Here is a 21400-nt window from a genome sequence, read left to right as displayed (position 1 = left end):
CTTCAGCAGCTGGTGGACGTCGGTTCTCCGGTTAGCTTTATGTGGGTTCCTGGCCATGTCGGTATCCCTGGGAACGAAGCTGCAGATGCCGCGGCAAAGGCTGCGGTCCTCCAGCCTCGGACAGCTTCTTGTTGTGTCCCTTCGTCTGATTTTAGCAGGGTCATTTGTCGGCGCATTGTGTCACTGTGGCATGCCGATTGGGCTGCACTTACCGACAACAAGCTTCGGGCCTTAAAACCTCTTCCCGTGGCTTGGACGTCCTCCTCACGCCCTTCTCGGCGGGAGGAGGTCGTTTTAGCCCGGTTAAGAATTGGACACTGCCGGTTCAGCCATCGCCATCTGCTGACGGCTGCGCCGGCGCCGTTCTGCCCATGTGGGCACTTGCTGACGGTTAGACACATTTTAATGTCCTGTCCAGATCTTAACACACTGCGCCTCGATCTTAACCTGCCTAATACTTTCGATGCCATTTTAGCGGATGACCCACGAGCAGCTGCTCGTGTTCTTTGTTTTATCAATTTGACAACCCTCGCTAAGGACATTTGATGATGTTGTTTTTTAATCCTATGCCTGTCCGTCTGTCTTTTATCGTGTTTTCCCTTTTAGTTGTTGTTGTCAACTTGTGCCTCGCGGTGCATTCTTAGAGTAGTCAGGGCGCTAATGACCATTGAAGTTGTGCGCCCTAAAACCACAAAAAAAAAAGGAAACAGTAGCTGCTGTGCTGTGCTGTGCTGAAGTAGTTGTTGCCAGAAAGGTTGACTAAGGAGTGTGGTACAACTGTTGTTGCAAGGCAGTGGTGTGATAATGAAAGGTACTACTTTTGACATCTAAGAACCACCTTTTCACTTCATGGCTACTGTAACTGGGACTACCATTGTGATTGTGACAAAACATTTGGTGTATGGGTCAGATAAATAAACGAAAGTGCACCTGGCCTATAACCTACCAAGATCCTAGTGGAATTGGTTGTCAGTGTCATGCTAGTTTGGGAACCATATGTGAGGAATGGGAAACTTCTGCACTTACTGACACTCACGACCACAACAGTTAGGCATCATCTTTACTTAAGTCGCACAGTTATGTGATGAGTGTGCTATAACAGTAGAGATGTATATTCCTCAATGCAAGTGTTTATTACCTGCCTAAAACTGCAGTCTACCCACGTAAATGATCCGTAACTTGACAAATCAAGAGTTGCAATACTGTACAGTCTGATGAATATCACGTAATAGGGGCTGAGGTGAAAACAGTCAGTTCTTTGGCCTAGGAGAATGACAAATTAATGGGGAGTAATGCTGCAAGAGTTGGTCCAAGACCTAGACCTGAAGTGGTCAGTAAAGAAGGGTAGACTAGCAAATTTGCAAATAGTACTGGTGCAGAGACCAATATACACTGCCCTGCAAAATCGGGCAGTGGCTAATAACATTTTATCTTGGGAGGTTAAACAACACATAACCACTAGTGACTGTATTGTCATAGCAAAATCAAACCATGGAAAATCCAGGATTGAATAATGATAATATTATGAAATCGAGGGATGGTAAAGTGATGCTTGTGGGAACATACAGGGATTAGGTGAGGAGAGGTCGGGGCAGTTAGATGCAGTCAGGAGGTTAGGTGGGGTGGATCGGGGGGGGGGGGGGGGGGGTGCCAAAAAGGGGTGATGTAAAAAGATATGGATGCATTGGCTGTGTATGCTGTGTAGTGCTGGAGTGGGAACAGGGAAGGAGATAGTTGAGTGAAGGACAGTGATTAAGGAAGGCTGAGGCAAGGAGGGTTATGGAAATATGGGGTTTATTGCAGGAAGAGTTCCCAGCTGCACAATTCAGAAAAGCTAGTGTTGGTAGGAAGGATCCACATGGCAGAGGCTGTGAAACAGTCATTGAAGTGAATACCATGTTGGGCAGCATGTTCAGCAATTAGGCGGTCCAGGTGTTTCTTGGCTGTAGCTTCTCAGTGAGGGTACTTGCAAGCAGAAGTCTTGTTGATTGTCATGCCCACATTCAGCATAGCACATTGGTTGCAGCTTACCTGTTAGATCACGTGACTGCTTTCACAGGTATCCCTGCCATTAACAGGGTAGGTGATGCTTGTGACTGGACTGGCCTTGGTGGTGGTGATGATGGGAAGATGCATGGACAGATCTTGTATCTGGGTTTACTACAGGGATATGGGCCATGAGGCAAGGGGTTGGGAGCAGGGGCTGAGCAGGGATGGATGAGGGTATGTATTGTGTGGGTTTGGTCAGTGGCAGAATACCGCTGGGGGAGGGGGGCAGGGAAGGATAGTGAGTAGGATATTCCTCATTTTAGGGGATGACAAGAGGTAGTTGAAACCGTGACTGAGAATGTGATTCAGTTGCTCCAGTCCTGGGTGGTATTGAGTCATGAAGGGAATGCTCCTCTGTGCCGGGACGGTAAGGCTTTGGCAGGTGGTTGGCAAATGGAGAGATAAGGCACAGGAGATCTGTTTCTGTAGACATTTAGGAAGATAATTTCAGTCTGTGAAGGCCTCATGATTCCCTTGGTATATTTTAGAGAGGGTCTGCTTGTCACTACATACGCTATAGCCATGGGTGGTTAGGCTTTGTGGAAGGGCTCCTTGGTACGGAATGGTTGGCAGCTGCCAAAGTAAAAATACTACTGGTGGTTCGTAGTTTTGATCTGGACAGAGGTACTGATGTAGCTGTCATTAAGGTGGTCAACACCAATAAAGGTGGCCTTTTGGGTTGAGGAGGATCAGCTGAAGTGAATGGGGGAGAATGTGTTGAGGTTCTGGAGTAATGTGGATTGGGTGTCCTCACCCTCAGTCCAGATCACGAAGATATTAGTGAATCTGAACCAGCTAAGCAGTTTGGGATTCTGGGAGGCTAGGAAGGAGTCCTCTAGATGACCCATGAAAAGGTTGGAATAGGATGGTGCCATGCAGGTGCCCATTGCCACACCTGGATTTGTTTGTAGATGATGTTTTCAAAGGAGATTTAATTGCGAGTGAAGATGTAGTCAGTCGTGGTGACCAGGAAGGAGGTTGAACACTACCTTTGCCAATGCCCGACGGGTTCCAGACCTACAATCTCCCTTCTGGTCACCCATTCCATACCAAAAAGTCTCCATCATACAGCCTAGCCACCCACGGCCATCTGATCTCCCATGCCTTATCTTTCTACTCACCCACCACCCCTTAAAATCCGAACATCCAGCCACAGTGGGGTATGTCCCTCATGACTCAGTATTACTGTGGAGTGGAGCAACTGAATCACATTCTGTGCCAGGGTTTTGATTACCTCTTGTCGTGCCCTGAAATTAGGAATGTCCTACTCCCTATCCTTCCTATCTCTCCCACAGTTGTATACCACCACCCACCAAATCTACACAATATCCTCATCCATCTCTACACAGCACCTTCTTCCAACTCCATGTCTCATATATCCTCCAGCACTATCTACTCCAGTCTGGGCACAAGCATCACCTATCCCATCAAAGGGAGTGCTATCTGTGAAAGCAGTCATGTGATTTACAAGCTAAGCTGCAACCACTGTGCTGCATTCTGCGTGGCATGACAACCAACAAGCTGTCTCTCTGCATGAATGGTCGCTAACAAACAATGACCAAGAAACAGCTGGATCACCCAGTTGCTGAGCATGCTGTGCAACACAGTGGTTTCTTTATTTCAATGACTGCTTCACAGCCTGTGTCATCTGAATCCTTCCTGCCAACACCGGCATTTCTGAATTGCAGACGTGGGAACTCTCCTTGCAATATCGTATATTCCCGTAACCCTCCTGGCCTCAACCTTTGTTAGGCACTCTCCTTCACCCACCTATCCCCTTCCATGTCCCCACTTCAGCACTACACCGCCTTCTGTTCCACCAATGCACTTAGTCTTTTCACTTCTTTCCTTTTATGCTCCCCTCACCCCCTCCACCACCACCACCCTTCTAATCTCCCAACTGTACCTAGAGTTGTCTGCCCTCCTCATCTCTGTATGCTCCCACGAGCAGCTCTTTACCATCCTCCACCCCCACCCTACTATGCCTCCTTCACCCCAGCCTACTACTTACTCACACCACCAAGAACCCAGATTGCTTCTCCCATGATGTGCTGTTGCACACAGTCTGGCCTTGACTCTCTCTCTCTCTTCTCTCTCTCTCTCTCTCTCTCTGTGTGTGTGTGTGTGTGTGTGTGTGTGTGTGTGTGTGTGAGAGAGAGAGAGAGAGAGAGAGAGAGAGAGAGAGAGAGAACGTGACTGTGTGTTTGTATGTTGTCTAGTTCAGAATGTCTTTTTGCCAAAAGCTTGCTTGTTTAGCAGTCTTTCTGTTCTCCCTGTCTGTGACTTAACATCTTCACTATATGATGAGTAACAGTGTATCCTTTTTATTGTACTGCCGTAACCTTAAAAATCAGAAGAGTAACTGAAAACTTTAGAAAGAATGAAACCGGTAGGAAACCAGAAGGCTGGGATTTGAAGAGTACCAATTGGAATACACTTATTGCTGATACAGCTTCTTTCAGTCTAGACCATTTACCTGCAAGCATAGATCTCCATGTGTGTGCTTTTACTGAGCTCCTGCCATGGGCACAGGCAAATGACAATATAGAACTAGTCCTAAGACACCTACGAGTAGGGAACTGACAGAGTTGCGCAGAAAAGTTCATAATGCGAGGAGGAATTATCAGCACTCGGTAGGGAGTTGCGAAAGAGATAGAAGGCTAAATAATTATGGACATCTGGAATAAATATATAGAGACAAGATTCAAGACACTAAGAAGAACTGGAAGCAGTTTCCGAATGAACAAGTGTAGTAAGACTTGTGGGGTCTGCCAAACAATCTTCAAACTGACAAATTAAAGGCCTCCACCATTCTGTCCTCCCTTCTCAAGAATGACAGAACAGTGACAAATGTCTGGAAGGACTCTGGCAAATATCAACTGAATGCCCTTTTTCCAGATGACTCCAAATACAGACAAGACCCATCAATCAATGCACCATGACCAGATGAACTATAAATATACTAACAATGATGTCCTCTTCCCGTTTGCTCAGGAAGAAGTAGCAATAGTGGTAGCCATGCTTAAATGTGGTAAGGCACCAGGTTGAGGTGGTATTTGTTAAGAGATACAAAAAGTAGCCCCAGTCATAGTGCCATTCTTAACACATCTGTTGAACAAGGCATTGAGATAGGGTAGGGTACTGAAGACATAAAACTGTATGTGTAGTTATCGTAAAGAAGGCCTCAATAAAGCTCCCTCAGAAACGAAGAGCTGTACATCTATATGTCCAGTAAATACATTAGCAAAAGTTAAGGTGCAGCTACTCTGCAAATGTCTTCAAGAACACAGAGCACTTCAGGTTCTCGGCACATTTCAGTTTGGTTTCCATAGAGATAGATCGACAGATGACACCCTTAACCAATGTTTTCATATCATAGGCAGTCAAACAATAAATACTGTGCTGCAATTATCTAGATCTACATAGATACTCCACAAGCTACTGTACGGTGTGTAACGGAGGGAACCCTGTACTGCTACTAGTCATTTCCTTTCCTTTTCCATGTAAAAGTAGAGCGAGGGAAAAATGACTGTCTATATGCCTCCATATGAGCCCTAATTTATTGTATCTTATCTTTCTGGTCCTTATACACAGTGTACATTGGTGGCAGTAGAATTGTTCTGCAAATCAGCTTCAAATGCTGGTTCTCTTAACTTTCTCATCTGTGTTTCTCAAAAAGAACATTGCATTGCCTCCAGGGATTCCCAGTTGAGTTCCCGGAGGCATCTTCATAACACTTATGTATTTTTCGAACCTACCAGTAATGAATCTAGCAGCCCGTCCTGAATTGGTTCAGTGTCTTCCTTCGATGTGACCTGTATGATTCCCAAACACTCTAGCAGTACTCAGGAAGAGGTTGATCCAGTGTCCTATACGTGGTTTCCTTTACAGGTGAACTACTCTTCCCTAAAATTCTCCAAATAAAGCAAAGTCGACCAACAGTTCTTACGCGTTAGTTCCATCTCATATTGCTTTGCAGTGTTACACCCAGATATTTAAACAACTTGACTGTGTCAAGCAGGATGCTAGCAATACTGTATCTGGCAGATTTTATCTTCCTATTCGTACACACTAACTTACATTTTTCCACATTTAGGGCTAGCTGCCATTCATCGCACCAACTGGAAATTTTTGTCTGTCATCTTGTCTTCCTACAGTCACTCAATGTCAACACCTTACCGTGCACTATGGCATTGTCAGCAAACAACAGCAGATTGCTGCCCACCAGATCATTTATGTATAGAACAACAGCGTACTATCGCACTGTCGTGGGGCACTCCTGATGATACCCGTCTCTCTGATGATCTCACCGTCAAGGACAACATACTGGGTTCTGTTACTTAAGGAGTCTTTGAACCGTTCACACATCTGTGAGCTTATTCCATATGCCATACCTTTGACAGCCTGCAATGGGGCACCATGTCAGATGCTTTTTGGAAATCTAGAAATATGCAATATGTCTATCCTCTTCATCCACAGTTTGCAGTGTATCATGTGAGAAAAGGGCAAGCTGAGTTTCACACAAGTGATGCTTTCTAAAACCATGCTGATTCATTGGCATTGCAGGTGCATTCGACAATTTATGGTGGCCTGTGATGTTAAATTGCCTAAGTTGTTTTCAGGTCCCAAAATTGTGGACTACTGTAAGGGTTGCACAGTTGAACGACCTGCTTGGCAGCAGAAGCTAATAAAAAAGATTGCAAAGGGCTGTCCACAAGGCTTGATATGTGGGCAGATGTTTGGTACCTAATAATCAAGCCACTGCTGGAACTGCTGGATTGGACTAATGAAACAAATAGAGTTGTGATGTGTGCTGATGACATCTTGGTTGTGATCTCTGGAGAATACAGATGTAAGCTCAAAGAAAATGCAAACCATTTGCAAGATGCATGAACAACAGAGTAACAATAGCTGCAAATAAAATTACACACATTCTATTTAAGGGCAAATTGTCGCTAAAGAGGAATCTAGCCTTTATGTTAAATAACAGCCAATTACTAGATGCACTGCATGCAGATATTCAGAACTTTTCCTTGATGGCAGAAGAAACTCCTCCATTCATGTAGATACAGTATGCCTAAAGGCTACTGAAATTGTGCACAGAATTGCCAGTGCTGGAACTGCCAATAAAGCCCTGGAGGCTGTAAAATTGTACTACACTGCAATACTGATTGTCATTGTGAACTTAGTCTTGGGCTCACTGGCTCCACGTTGTATGACACAGCCACCCAAAGACATCACAGTGAGGGGTCCTCCTAATGATGATGGAAGAGTATAGTACTACACTGGCAGAGGCTCTTCTCATCATTCTGGGAATATGTCCTGCTGATATCACACTACAAGATCTTGCTGCAGCATATTGCTTGTGGTGAGATAACCTACGAGGGTGGTTTTAAAAGTTCTCGAAATCACCATGAGAGGTCAGTGCTAGCGAAATGAGTTGTTCACGTGATATTCATTGGACTGTTGCCTCTAAACACATGCCACATCAGTGCTCTTGGAAGAGAGTTGTGACGGTGATGTGGCTCTGTTGTTGTTCCCACGTAGTGATTTGCCAAGAGGGAAAAATCAAGATTTGAGCAGTGATTAAGTACTTCATAAAGAAAGGTATGAAAGCAAAGGACATTCATGCCGATTTCCAGAATATACTGGGGGATTCTGCTCCTTAATATTCAGCTGTTGCCAAGTGTACAAATGAATTTAAATTTGGTCAGGAGAGCTTATATGATGATCTGTGCAATGGTCGGCCAGATGTGTCACTACTCCAGAAATCATTGCAGAAGTGCACAGAATGATCATAGAGGATCACCAATTGAAAGTGCGTGAAATTGCTGACGCTTGCCAGATGTCATCTGAAAGGGTATATCACATTTTAACTGAAGAATTAGAAATGAAAAAAATTACCTGTAGGATGGATGCTGCGACTCTTGATGCCTGCCCGTACATATGTGCCATTGGCATGTCAAAATTACACAAACTCAGGTATGAATATTGGTGCCACATTGACCTTATTCACTTGATATGGCTCTGTCAGACTTCCACCTCTTCCCAGAACTGAAAATTTTTCTTGATGGATGAAGATTCACTTCAAACGAAGAATTGAGAGCCAGAGTTGACAACTATTTTGCAGGCATGGAGAAAACTCATTTTTGAAATTGGATCAAGGCCCTGGAACATCGTTGGGCCAAGTGCATTAATCTACAAGGAGGCTACATTGAAAAATGAAAGAAGTTTCAGTGATGTAAGTACTTTTTTCTATTCCATTCCAAGAACTTTTTAAACCACCCTCGTAGATGAAGTATGAGTAATTACAGGTTCCAGGATAACTAACAAGTTAGCTCTCCAAAACTGGAAATTCATGAATTGCAGTGGGACTGGTACAGTGGAAATACAGGACACTGGGTATAGTCTCCTTCCAAACATCAGAAAGGGACTACAAATGAACTATATTGTTCCCAACGGAGGTATGGTTCACTTTGACAGGACACAGCCCTCACCCCCAATACGTACATTAGAGTAGGAAAGGAACTGTCAGCATTTTGTGACTGTGGTGTTTCGCGAACCGCTGAGCATATGATGTTCACATGCACACTCCAAGTGGAAGCTAGGAGACATGAACCCCTCAAGGTGAAATGATGCATCTAATTGGGAATGCTGGCACATTCCAGTTACTGAACATAGTTACAAACAATATACCTAGGAATGAGCTAAACAAGTTCAGAATAACTATTAAAAGCCTAAATATGTGTATGACAAACATCAATGGAGGAGAGGTGGTGAGAGAGGAGTGTGTGTGAATGACGATGAGGTATGAAAGGGTAGCAGTAGTGCCGATGATGAGGAAGAGAAAAACACTGTAAGATCAGTAAAGTGTTGGGTGGTGCCTGTTAACAAAAGCACATTTGATTTAATTTGGTTTTAATATAAATACAATAGTTATTAACAATGTAGGAAAAGAGAGATTGCTACTTACCATAAAGATGACATGTTAAGTTGTAGACAGGCACAATTAAGACATTTTCAAATAAGATTTTGGTCAGAGCCTTCATCAGAAAAAGAGAAACGCACACCATTCATTCACACGATGACACCTTTTTCTGACTCAGGCTGAGGCCGAAAGCTTAAGTGTAAGTCTCTTAATTGTGCCTGTCTGCAACTTAATGTGTCAGGTTTACAGTAAGTAGCAATCCATCTTTTCTGCATTGTTGATATTCCTACCTGGAGTTTCCATTGTTGCATTAGTTAATAATAATAATAATAATAATAATAATAATAATAATAATAACATTATACCAATTATATTATCAACTACAGGAGTCATACCTCACAATATCCACCAGTACATCAATGCAATACAGCTACATCCAAACATATATATACAACTACAAAAATCTGTAATTATTGATACATGTTCAATGACCCGAAAGTTCCTAAATGCAATATAACATATACCATACAGTTACAAGGAAGTCACGCTTGACCAAGGTCCGCGTCACGTTCCATTTTTAACCAGACTTAAGTCTGAGGAAAAAAAAGATAATAATAATAATGTGGATATAATAGAGGGAAACATTCCACGTGGCAAAAATATATCTAAAAACAAAGATGATGTGACTTACCAAACGAAAGCGCTGGCAGGTCGATACACACAAACATACACACAAAATTCAATCTATCGTAACCAACGGTTGCTTCATCAGGAAAGAGGGAAGGAGAGGGAAAGACGAAAGGATGTGGGTTTTAAGGGATGTCCGACATCTCTGCCGAAACTCTTTGCCTTTACAAATGTCTGCTTATGTCTGTGTATGTGCGGTTGGATATGGGTGTGTGTGCGATTGTATACGTGTCCTTTTTTCCCCTAAGGTAAGTCTTTCCGCTCCCGGGATTGGAATGACTCCTTACCCTCTCCCTTAAAACCCAAATCCTTTCGTCTTTCCCTCTCCTTCCCTCTTTCCTGATGAAGCAACCGTTGGTTACGAAAGCTTGAATTTTGTGTGTATGTTTGTGTTTGTTTGTGTGTCTATCGACCTGCCAGTGCTTTCGTTTGGTAAGTCACATCATCTTTGTTTTCAGATATAATAATATAATAATAATAATAATAATAATAATAATAATAATAATAATAAAGCACTCGCTACACTAAATATACACACTAGGCAGAGATCAGAACCAACCAACACACAGAAGAAACCCACAAAACCAGCATGGCAACACAGGCTACAGATCAGATTAGAAAAACTGAGAAAAGATATTGGACAGCTAACACAATTTATAAGAAATGAAATATCAGACAAAAAACGAAAAAGGTTAGGTAAAATCTCACAACAAGAAGCGATAGAGCAATTACATGAAAAGAAGCAGAAATTACAAGCATTGGCCAAACAACTTAGAAGATACAAAAAAAGTGAAAATAGAAGGAAACAAAACCAAACATTCAACACAAACCAAAAGAAAATTTACCAGACAATAGATAACACACACATTAAAATAGACAATCCACCAAACATAACAGACAGGGAACACTTCTGGAGCAACATATGTTCAAACCCGGTACAACATAACAGGCATGCACGGTGGATACAAGCAGAAACAGACTCATACAAGATGATACCACAAATGCCTGAAGTGATAATTTTGCAGCATGAAGTCACCCAAGCAATTAATTCTATTCATAATTGGAAAGCCCCTGGAAAAGATAAAATAGCAAATTTCTGGCTAAAGAAGTTCACCTCAACACATTCATATCTAACTAAATTATTTAACATATCTAAAAACAAAGATGATGTAACTTACCAAGCGAAAGCATTGGCATGTTGATAGACACACAAACAAACACAAACACACACACAAAATTCAAGCTTTCGCTTCGTCAGGAAAGAGGGAAGGAGAGGGAAAGACGAAAGGATGTGGGTTTTAAGGGAGAGGGTAAGGAGTCATTCCAATCCCGGGAGCGGAAAGATTTACCTTAGGGGGAGAAAAGGACAGGTATACACTCGCGCATCCGCACATATACAGACACCAGCAGACATTATTTAACAGTTACATTGCACACCCATACACATTCCCTGAAACACTTACAAATGGAATAACTTATCTGAAACCTAAAGATCAAGCAGACACAGCAAACCCAGCTAAATATCGACCCATAACATGCCTACCAACAATATACAAAATATTAACTTCAGTCATTACACAGAAATTAATGACACATACAACACAGAACAAAATTATAAATGAAGAACAAAAAGTCTGTTGCAAAGGAGCACAAGGATGTAAAAAGCAACTGATAATAGATTCAGAGGTGACATATCAAGCTAAAACTAAACAAAGGCTGCTACACTACGCATACATTGATTACCAAAAAGCTTTTGATAGTGTACTCCATTCATGGTTACTACAAATATTGGAAATATACAAAGTAGATTCTAAATTGATACAGTTCCTAAACATAGTAATAAAAAATTGGAAAACCACACTTAATATCCAAACAAATTCAAATGATATCACATCACAGCCAATACAGATTACGAGTGGAATATACCAAGGAGACTCATTAAGTCCTTTCTGGTTCTGCTTTGCTCTGAACCCACTATCCAACACGCTAAATAATACAAATTATGGATACAATATTAATGGAACATACCAACACAAAATCACACATTTGCTATACATGGATGATCTAAAACTACTGGCTGCAACAAATCAACAACTCAACCAATTACTAAAGATAACAGAAGTATTCAGCAATGATATAAATATGGCTTTTGGAACAGATAAATGTAAGAAAATAGCATAGTCAAGGGAAAACACACTAAACAAGAAGATTACATATTGGATAACCACAGCGACTGCATAGAAGCGATGGAAAAAACAGAAGCCTATAAATATCTAGGATACAGACAAAAAATAGGAATAGATAATACAAATATTAAAGAAGAACTAAAAGAAAAATATAGACAAAGACTAACAAAAATATTGAAAACAGAATTGACAGCAAGAAACAAGACAAAAGCTATAAATACTTATGCTATACCAATATTGACCTACTCATTTGGAATAGTGAAATGGAGTAACACAGACCTAGAAGCACTCAACACACTTACACGATCACAATGCCTCAAATATAGAATACATCACATACATTCAGCAACAGAAAGATTCACATTAAGCAGAAAGGAAGGAGGAAGGGGATTCATTGACATAAAAAACCTACATTATGGACAGGTAGACAATTTAAGAAAATTCTTTCTAGAATGAGCAGAAACTAGCAAAAAGCAAAATACACCAAGCAATCACTCATATAAATACATCGGCTACACCACTGCAATTTCATAACCACTTCTAAACCCTTTAGATCACATAACATCAACAGACGCGAAGAAAGTAAATTGGAAAAAGAAAACACTACATGGCAAGCACCCGTATCATCTAACACAGCCACACATCGATCAAGACGCATCCAACACATGGCTAAGAAAAGGCAATATATACAGTGAGACGGAAAGATTCATGATTGCAAATACAGGATCAAACAATAAACACCAGATATTACAGCAAGCATATTATTAAAGATCCCAATACCACAACAGATAAATGCAGACTTTGCAGAGAACAAATAGAAACAATAGATCACATCACAAACGTATGTACAATACTAGCAAATACAGAATACCCCAGAAGACATGACAATGTAGCAAAAATAATACATCAACAACTTGCCATACAACATAAACTAATAAAAGAACACGTTCCCACGTACAAGTATGCACCACAAAATGTACTGGAGAATGATGAATACAAATTATACTGGAACAGAACCATTATAACAGATAAAACAACAACACATAACAAACCTGACATCATACTCACCAATAAAAAGAAGAAATTAACACAACTAATTGCAATATCCATACCCAATACAACAAATATACAGAAGAAAACAGGAGAAAAAAATTGAAAAATACATCCAACTGGCGGAGGAAGTCAAGGACATGTGGCATCAGGATAAAGTTGACATTATACCAATTATACTATCAACTACAGGAGTCATACCACACAATATCCACCAATACATCAACGCAGTACAGCTACATCCAAACTTATATATACAGCTACAGAAATCTGTAATTCTTGATACATGTTCAATGACCCGAAAGTTCCTAAATGCAATGTAACATATACCGTACAGTTAAAAGGAAGTCACACTTGATCAAGGTCCGCGTCAATTTCCATTTTTAACCAGACAAGTCTGAGAAAGGAAAGAAATAATAATAATAATAATAATAATAATAATAATATTGTAATTTACAGATAATTGTGACTCATTATTGATTTTTCTGAGTTCCTAAACAACTGGGTGATTAATTTTTATTACAAAATTTTCAATGTTTCGCATTAGATATAGAGATATAGGACAGAGAGAGAATGAACAGGTGGCTGAAGTGTAGGTTATTTTCCCACTCAGCACAGGTAAAACTTGAATATGCCTGAGTTAGCTGCAAACTGAAGGTTAGCAAGGTCTGTGCCAGTCTGACTAGAAATGGGGTCAACAAGTTGCTGTCACCACCAGACACTGTCTGCTTGAGCTGCGGGTTTTGCTGTCTGCACTAAGTCTGAATGCTGCTGACTGTGTGTCTTCCAATTGATGGGCCACCTTCTGACTACTTTCATCCACTGCTGGCCACCTGTACTGGGGGTCCATAGTTTGTACCTGGACCAGCTAGCCACGCAGCCATCATTACCTATGTGGGAAAATTGTTGCTGTATTTCATCACCTTTGCAGGCACACTTTGCCACCTGAGCTGCTGCAATCTGTCTTGGGGTCCACAGTTGTATTCTTCTTGTCGTGATGTACCCCACACTGAACTGCACATTTATATCAATCGGCATGGCTGGTTACTCCAGGTGTTGCATACTGCCCTGCATTGGGACCTGAGTCAGCACGATACTGCTCAAGTGCGACCTGTGTCAGCTTTATATTGCTGAAGTGCTGACGACGTTGCCTCACATGACCGCCACACTCTGCCCAGGGTGATGTCTCCTGCTGGCTGTAATGAGAGGCCACTTGCTGATCCCAACATTCTTCACTGACTGAGTCCAGTGTGGGCATTGGGGGGGTGTCTGTTTTTTATGCAGTATAAGTAGATCAAATAATTGTGGGACAATTCAGAAGTAAAAAGAGAAAAGAAAAATCTACATTGTTTCAATCCATACATCCAGTTTGTGTACTACGCCTGCAGTGATCATATTCCCAGTTTGTTACTTCTTTCAAATGTGAGTGGCAGGTGTGTCTTTTAAGCCACCAAGCACATTTTCTCTGGTGGTGAGACAAGTATTTACAATTTTGTTTTTGCAATTTGTAAATATAGTTGCTGCAGACAAATACTGTCCATCACATATTTCCCAAAACATCCTCTGTTAACTGATAATGTTGATTTGTTTCTCATTACAAACAAAATCTTGTCTAAACTGGAATTTTATATGCTTATTTGATAAAGCAGTTGGCTGTCGCTCTTATGGCGAATTATCAATGGAAGTTTGCATCCTCTCCACCTTGGCGCTAGCAGTACAGAAAGCTTTCATTTGCAATCTTTTGTAATTTTGCGTTGACATGGTCACATGAGTGAAGGAGTGGTCTGAAGAGAATGTAATATTGCTGATAAAAGAATATTGGTATCATTATTGCTTTTGGGGTTCAAGAGATCCATAGCACAAATTCTGAAGGAAAAGAAATATAATTTGTAGAAATTGCTGGCGTACTCAATGGTCCAACTGGGAATGTGAGAAAGATGATATATTCATTATACGCTTGCATTAAGTGGGAACGGAGTTGATAAGATCAAACATTGTATTTTTTATTAAAAAGGAGAAGCACAACAAATATCCTTGATAGTAAGATTGTATGAATAAAAATGGTTTACCTGGGATGATGGTGTCTGCCTTCTAACAAACTGTATAGCAGATTTTATCAGGTCATATGTATATTTCATATTTCATTTATCAGTTTTTATTGACATTATCTTTCTTGCATGTACATTAGTAAAATCATACGAGGAGCTGTATTTGTATAGGGTGATACCATCTACAAATGGTAAAAATAAAATTGCAAATATCTGCTGAAATAATAGAGAAAATGTGCTCGACTCTTGACACCCTTCACATTCTGGATGTCTGAAAAGTAACTAGGCATTGAAAAAGGCAAATAAATTCTACGTTTAGAATGCTGATTTATTGAAATTAATATCATGCATACATTGTTGTACAAGAATGTGGATGCATACTTTAAACTTCAATGTAGGTGTGTGTGATGTTAACCAATCATCTCATACAGCCGGGTATAGAATCCACAGTCCTTTGTATGAAGTTGCGTGGCATATTGTGGATAATGTCCCAAATCCATGCTTCCAGTTCTTCCAGTGTGTGAGGTTTCGTCCGGTAGATCATTTTGCCCAGCCATCAAAAGAAGTTGCATGGTGTCAGGTCTAGTTTTCTTCAGGCCACTTATGAGGTCCTTGCTTCCCAGGCAATGTCCTGGAAACATTTCATCCAACAATGCACACACAATATTTGCAAAGTGATGTGGTGCACTGTCTTGTACAAACATGTGTTCATTGTTATCCCACACAGATACTGAGGGCAAACATAATTTTTAAGCATCTGCTGGTAGTGTTCTGCGTTCATTGCATCAAGCGGGATAAATGACACAATAACATTTGTTGCAGTCATAACTTCCTGCTCACACCACCAGTGATTCCACTGTTTCCCTAGTGTCCCAAAGGTCATCACCCTGCACTGCTCTGGACAGCTGCTGGCCCTGGCCACCCCCAGCTGGTCACCAACTGTTTTGTTCGGTACTTTCAGAGAAGCTCTTTTGGAAGTTTTATTCCAAGCTCCCACCATGACGGCCTGACTGTCCTCCATGCATGATGACCCATTGCACCTCATGTCTGCTGCAGCCACCCTGCTGCTGCCAGACTCTTTCCTGGTGGGGCCCTAATTTTTTACAGGGAGAGGAGTGTAGTATATGTAAAGATGGGTCACTTTTGGGTGAGACTGCATCTTCTCCACTGTACTACCACAATACTGTTCTGCCCAATGATGGCAGTTGTGTTGAATGACAAAATCTCCCGCATGGAATATGGCCTTCTCACTCCAGAAGATGTTATTAAATAATTTGAGTCCAGTCTTCATGCCAATCCAGCATTGCCTCCCTATACTCCATTGTGCAATCAGTCTTCACATGTCAGCTGTTGCATGTGGTGAAGTTTACAAGTTCAATAATTATGTCCTTGCTTGAACAGTCCACGGGTGTACTGCTGGTCCATAGTGTCCAACGGGCACAATATTTCAGCGATCAGACATGTCGCCGTCGTCAGGTGCGCTGATGAACTGAGCTCCTGATGGTGGGCACCTGTCTTAAATCCCCTCCCCTCGCGAGGCGATCTCTCCACAGTCCGCACCCATGCGTCAGCTGTCAGTGAGACGCTGGCATCGGCGTCTGTGGTGGCGTTGGTGTAATTGCCTCATCTGCCCTAGTTGCCCATTCGTTTCCTTTGCTGAGCGTCTTTTTAATTAGACTCAGTGCAGGTTCCCATGCCCTGCTGAGGTTGTAGCCGCAGTCTCGGTTGAATCCGCCCCTGGTACGAATTTCGATAGCCTCTCTAACGACACTGCCCAGTATTTAGATGTCTGTGCCAGAACCCTGGTATGTTGGTAGTCCATTTCGTGATTTTCGGACAAACAGTGCTCTGCAATCGCCGACTTGTTGGGGTACCCAAGTCGAGTGTGCCTCGGATGTTCTCAGCAACAATCTTCGATGGTGCGCACTGTCTGTCCGATATAAGTCTTCGCACATTGACACGGTATCTGGTAAATGCCGACCTTCTGCAAACTGAGATCGTCTTTGACACTTCCCAATAATGCTCACTGTTTTATTTGGTGGGCAAAAGACAGTTCCTACTCGGTGTTTCCTCAATATTCGTCCTATTCTCCCTGATAGTGCGCCAGTTATACGGTGTATAGGCAGTGGCTGTCTCTTTCTCCGTGACTCCTTCCGTCTCCACATGCTGTACTGTAGAGGTGGGATGGAGAGCGCGCCTGATCTGCCATTCTGCCTACTCATTTTTCAGGAATACAGTTTTGAGTTGTTCCAGGTCTTGGGGCAGACTCTCTGTGTAAGAGGTGGTGCGCGCCCTGTTCGCCAGTGTATTTAGCACCCCATTACTCTGTGCAGGGTGGTGGCAGCTATCCGCTTGCAAGTACAGGTCGGTGTGCGTTTTCTTCCTGTATACCCCGTGGCCCAGGGTGCCATCTGCTCTTCTTTTGACCATGATGTCCAGGAATGGTAATCTTCCTTCTGCTTCAGAAGGACCCGTAGATGCAAGCTAGTCCATGATAGCAGTGCCACTGTAGTTGCTATGTGCACTGTGTGTGCATGATCCTAGTGGTCTCTGGTGCCGCCTGCTAGTATTCAGCCTTTAAACATAATATTTGTAATGATAGCACCACTTCCAAATGTACAATATACTAGTGAGGCACATAAAATCTCTATGAAGGAGGAGCACCTGTGGGCCCAGGATCGGTAACCCACAGGTCGCAGGTGTCATGCCAGAACAGGCATGGTTGAGTATGCAGGTGCCCAGCACTGCATATACTACACATTATGCAGTTTTTTCTTTCTTTTCCTTCAAGCATTAAATACAGTGTGTATGTGTAATTTTGCTTGAATCAAGCTAATTCTATTAGTATTTACAAATTAAATAAGTTAATCTGTTCTAGGAATACCAACAACACCAACACAAGGGGCATGGCTGTCAAAGGCACTGCCAGCAGGATCTCGTGTGGGAGTTGATCCCAAACTTATATCATACAGTGCATGGAAACCACTTCAGACGCAGCTAGAGGCAGCAGGTCACAGCCTTGTGCCTGTTGCCACCAATTTGATTGATCTCATCTGGGACGACCGACCAGCTCCACCTAAAGGCACTGTGGAACCTTTACCACTTGTGTACACAGGTAACAGCACTCTGCAGACACAGTAAATAACCAACAGTACTTGTGAGATACAGATTTGTTTTCTAATGATTAACAGATATTATTGTTTGTAGGAATTCAGATATTTGCAACAGTTGAAAATGACAAATAAGTCACCATGGGAAATACCTACAGCAAAAAGCATTAATAACAGAATGACAGAATGATTTTTTTTTTTTTTAAGCGTTGGAAGAAGAGGCGGCCAGGATCGGAGAAAAGAAGAAAAATTTGAGGGAAAAGGGGAGGGGGTTGTTTGAGGTCGTCATCTAAAGATCCATATCAACTATGTATTTACTAGTATGTATATTTATGCAGGGTGGCCAGAAGCAGCCTGAAAAGCTTGTAAGGTTGTTGCAGGGGAGGTTATTCTGAGAAATAATTAAGAAAAAATTTGGTACATTGTGCTGTTTCCAAGTTATTTATCATTGAAGTTAGCCAGTTGGGTAATTGTGTCTGCAAATTCAAGCACAAGCATGTGCTAAAATGCAGTAACGAACAGACATTTGTAGGTTTGTGCACTTGTTCAAATGACCATTCCCAGTTAAAATGTGCCTTTTTCGGAAGTAGTAAATTTAAGCTAAGTGAGCAGAAGCTATGTTTGTTTGATTTGAGGAAACCAAACGAAGAATGCATTTGGTGACAGTGTTCCTGGCAGGCTGCTTAAATTTGCTCATGTGATGAATTGATTGGCTAATTTCAATGTTAAATAACAAGGGAACAGCATAACATATCTTCTCTACAAAAGTCATTGTGTATTTCGCAAATAGAGATCTTGTAGAATTCAGCTCACTTTGTTCCTCCATGAGATACGTTGCACTGTAGATGCTGACACTCACTTTGATGCCATATTCCTTGACTTCAGGAAGGCCTGTGACACTATCACTCTCCTACTGTTAAGTGAAAAAAATACAAGCTTACCAATTATTGGACCAGATTTGTGACAGGATTAGAGGCTTCCTTGCAGACAGAACTAAACACATTGCTCTAAATGAGCAAAATTGTCAGATGTAAAGGTAATTAATGCAATACCCCAAGGAAGTTTGATAGGACCATTACTTTTTACAATGTACAGAAAGCATCAGAAGCACCGTAAAACTGTTCACAGATGATACAGTTGTCTGTAAAAGAGTGACAATGCCAGAAGACAGTATCAATTTTTAGAATAACCTACAGAAGATTGATGAATGATGCAGCCTCTGGCAGTTGACCATGAATGTAAATAAATGTAAAATATTGTGCATACATAAGAAAAGAAATCCACTATTGTACAACTTACAACTACACTTTGGATGACAAACTGCTGAAAACAATATCTGCCATAAAATATCTAGGAGTAACTATCCAGAGCAGCCTTATGTGGAATGACCACATTAAACAAATACTAAGAAATGCAGATTCCAGACTGAGATTCAGAGGAAGAATCTTAAGGAAATGGAACTCATCCATTAAAGAAGTGGCTTACAAGGTGCTTATTTGGTCAGTTCTTGATTATTGTTCATCAATCTGGGACTCTTACCAGGAAGAACTGATAGAAGAGAGAGAGAAGATCTAATGAAGACTTGACACTTTTTGTCACAGGATCATTTAGTGGGCGCGAGAGCATTATTGAGATGCTCAACAAACTCCAGAGGCAGGCGCTACGAGAGAGGCATTGTGCATCAAGGAGAGGTTTATTATTGAAAATTCAAGAGAATACTTTCCAGGAAGAATCGGACAACATATTACTTTTTCAGAGATGTGTCTTGCAAAATGACCATAATGAGAAAATTCGAGAAATTAGAGCTATCCTCCACCACACACTGTCATGTGCCTTGCGGATGTAGGTGTAACATTTTCAAACTTTTTTTTAAAATTTTCTTTTTATTTTATATGCTGCCATTTACAAATGACCTGCCATCTTGTTTCTGAGACAGGTCATATTTTCCCAATATGAAATTTTACATGTACGGAATGTGAAACTTATCTGATACTTCTTACTTTTTAATAATGAGCAATAACGTTTCAACTTAAAATACTTGTAGAATTAATTAAGAAACGAAAATCTTAAAATTAATGGTTTATTTAGTTGGAAGAAAAGATATATGAAATGTGTGAAATACGAAGGTAGGAGTTATATTATTTTCACTTGTCTTCAGCTCAGTGTATCTTCCTTTGTGCCACCATTAATTATGATTGTTGTTCCGTACAGGTTTAATAATAGGGTTGTACCAAAAGTAAGTTCCCATATTTTCTACAAATAGAAACATTCTTTATTGTTATTAATTTATACATCATTGAAAAACTTACACTTTTGTCTATTTTTCAACATAGTCTCTATTTATTTATTTTTTATTTATTTATTTTTTATTTATTTATTTATTTTTTTATTTTTTTTTTTGACACACCTTAGAAGACGGTGTGCTCCAGCTTTTGTATTCCTAAGTTGAAGAAGTCTCCTGCCAACCCGTTGAGGAAGTGTGTGACCTCTGCTTGGACTTCACCGTCGCTCTTGAAGCGTTTGCCACCTAAGTGTTCCTTTAGCTTCGGGAAGAGGTGATAATCTCTGGAGGGCTAAGTCTGGGCTGTACGGGGGATGGGGCATAACAGTCCACCCAAATTTCTTCAAAAGCTCCTGTTTTTGACGAGTGGTGTGGGGTCGAGCATTGTTGCGAAGCAGCACTACTCCCTCCCGTCAGTCATCCTCTCTGGTGATTCTGGATTGCTTGCCGGAGTTCGGTCAATGTTTCGCAATATCTGTCTGAGTTTATTCATCCCAGGTCGCATGAAATCAATAAGGAGTACTCCCTTCCGATCCCAAAACACAGTCACTATAACCTTTCCTGCTGACTGCATTTGTCTGAATTTCTTTGGTGGCGGTGAACTGGAGTGACGCCACTGATGAGATTGTTGTTTTGTGTGAGGGGTGTAATGGAACACCCACTTGTCATCTCCCGTGACAGTAGAGTCCAATAACTTCTCCTTGTTGCCTCCCTCGTCACATTGTTGAAGAAACTTGCGAGCACAGTCAAGACATTGCTCCTTGTGTCCGCCAGTCAGCGTCCAGGGGACCCAGTGATCAACACCTTGCGATAACCCAACATTTCTGTTAAAAAGTTCTTTCAATTGTGCCATGGGAAGCTTCAGGAATGTGTTCAACAAGTTCACGGACAGTGACCCTCCGATCTTTGAGCAGCTCATTATTGATCCTCTGGACAATCACATCAGAAACCAGTAGTCTCCCACTCCATTCATCATCGTGAACTTCCATGTGACCCTCAGCAAGAGCCCTGTGTGACCCTCAGCAAGAGCCCTGCACCATTTGTGGATGTGCTGAGCGGAC

At 41.5% G+C, this 21400-nt stretch overlaps 1 protein-coding gene across 2 annotated transcripts in view; it reads left to right on the top strand.

The window, feature by feature from the left end:
• The window catches only part of LOC126187664 (xaa-Pro aminopeptidase 1), a 160621-nt gene that overhangs the window by 55916 nt on the left and 83305 nt on the right, over window positions 1-21400 (top strand). For both annotated transcript variants that reach the window (XM_049928890.1, XM_049928889.1), the window contains exon 4: window positions 17827-18063. In XM_049928890.1, the coding sequence (XP_049784847.1) occupies window positions 17827-18063 (237 nt within the window). The remainder of the gene's footprint in view (window positions 1-17826; window positions 18064-21400) is intronic.

The sequence above is a fragment of the Schistocerca cancellata genome, chromosome 5, assembly GCF_023864275.1.
Source record: "Schistocerca cancellata isolate TAMUIC-IGC-003103 chromosome 5, iqSchCanc2.1, whole genome shotgun sequence".
Classification (NCBI taxonomy): domain Eukaryota; kingdom Metazoa; phylum Arthropoda; class Insecta; order Orthoptera; family Acrididae; genus Schistocerca; species Schistocerca cancellata.
The sequence above is the reverse complement of the archived record's forward strand: the minus strand, read 5'-3'. Positions and strand labels throughout refer to the sequence as shown.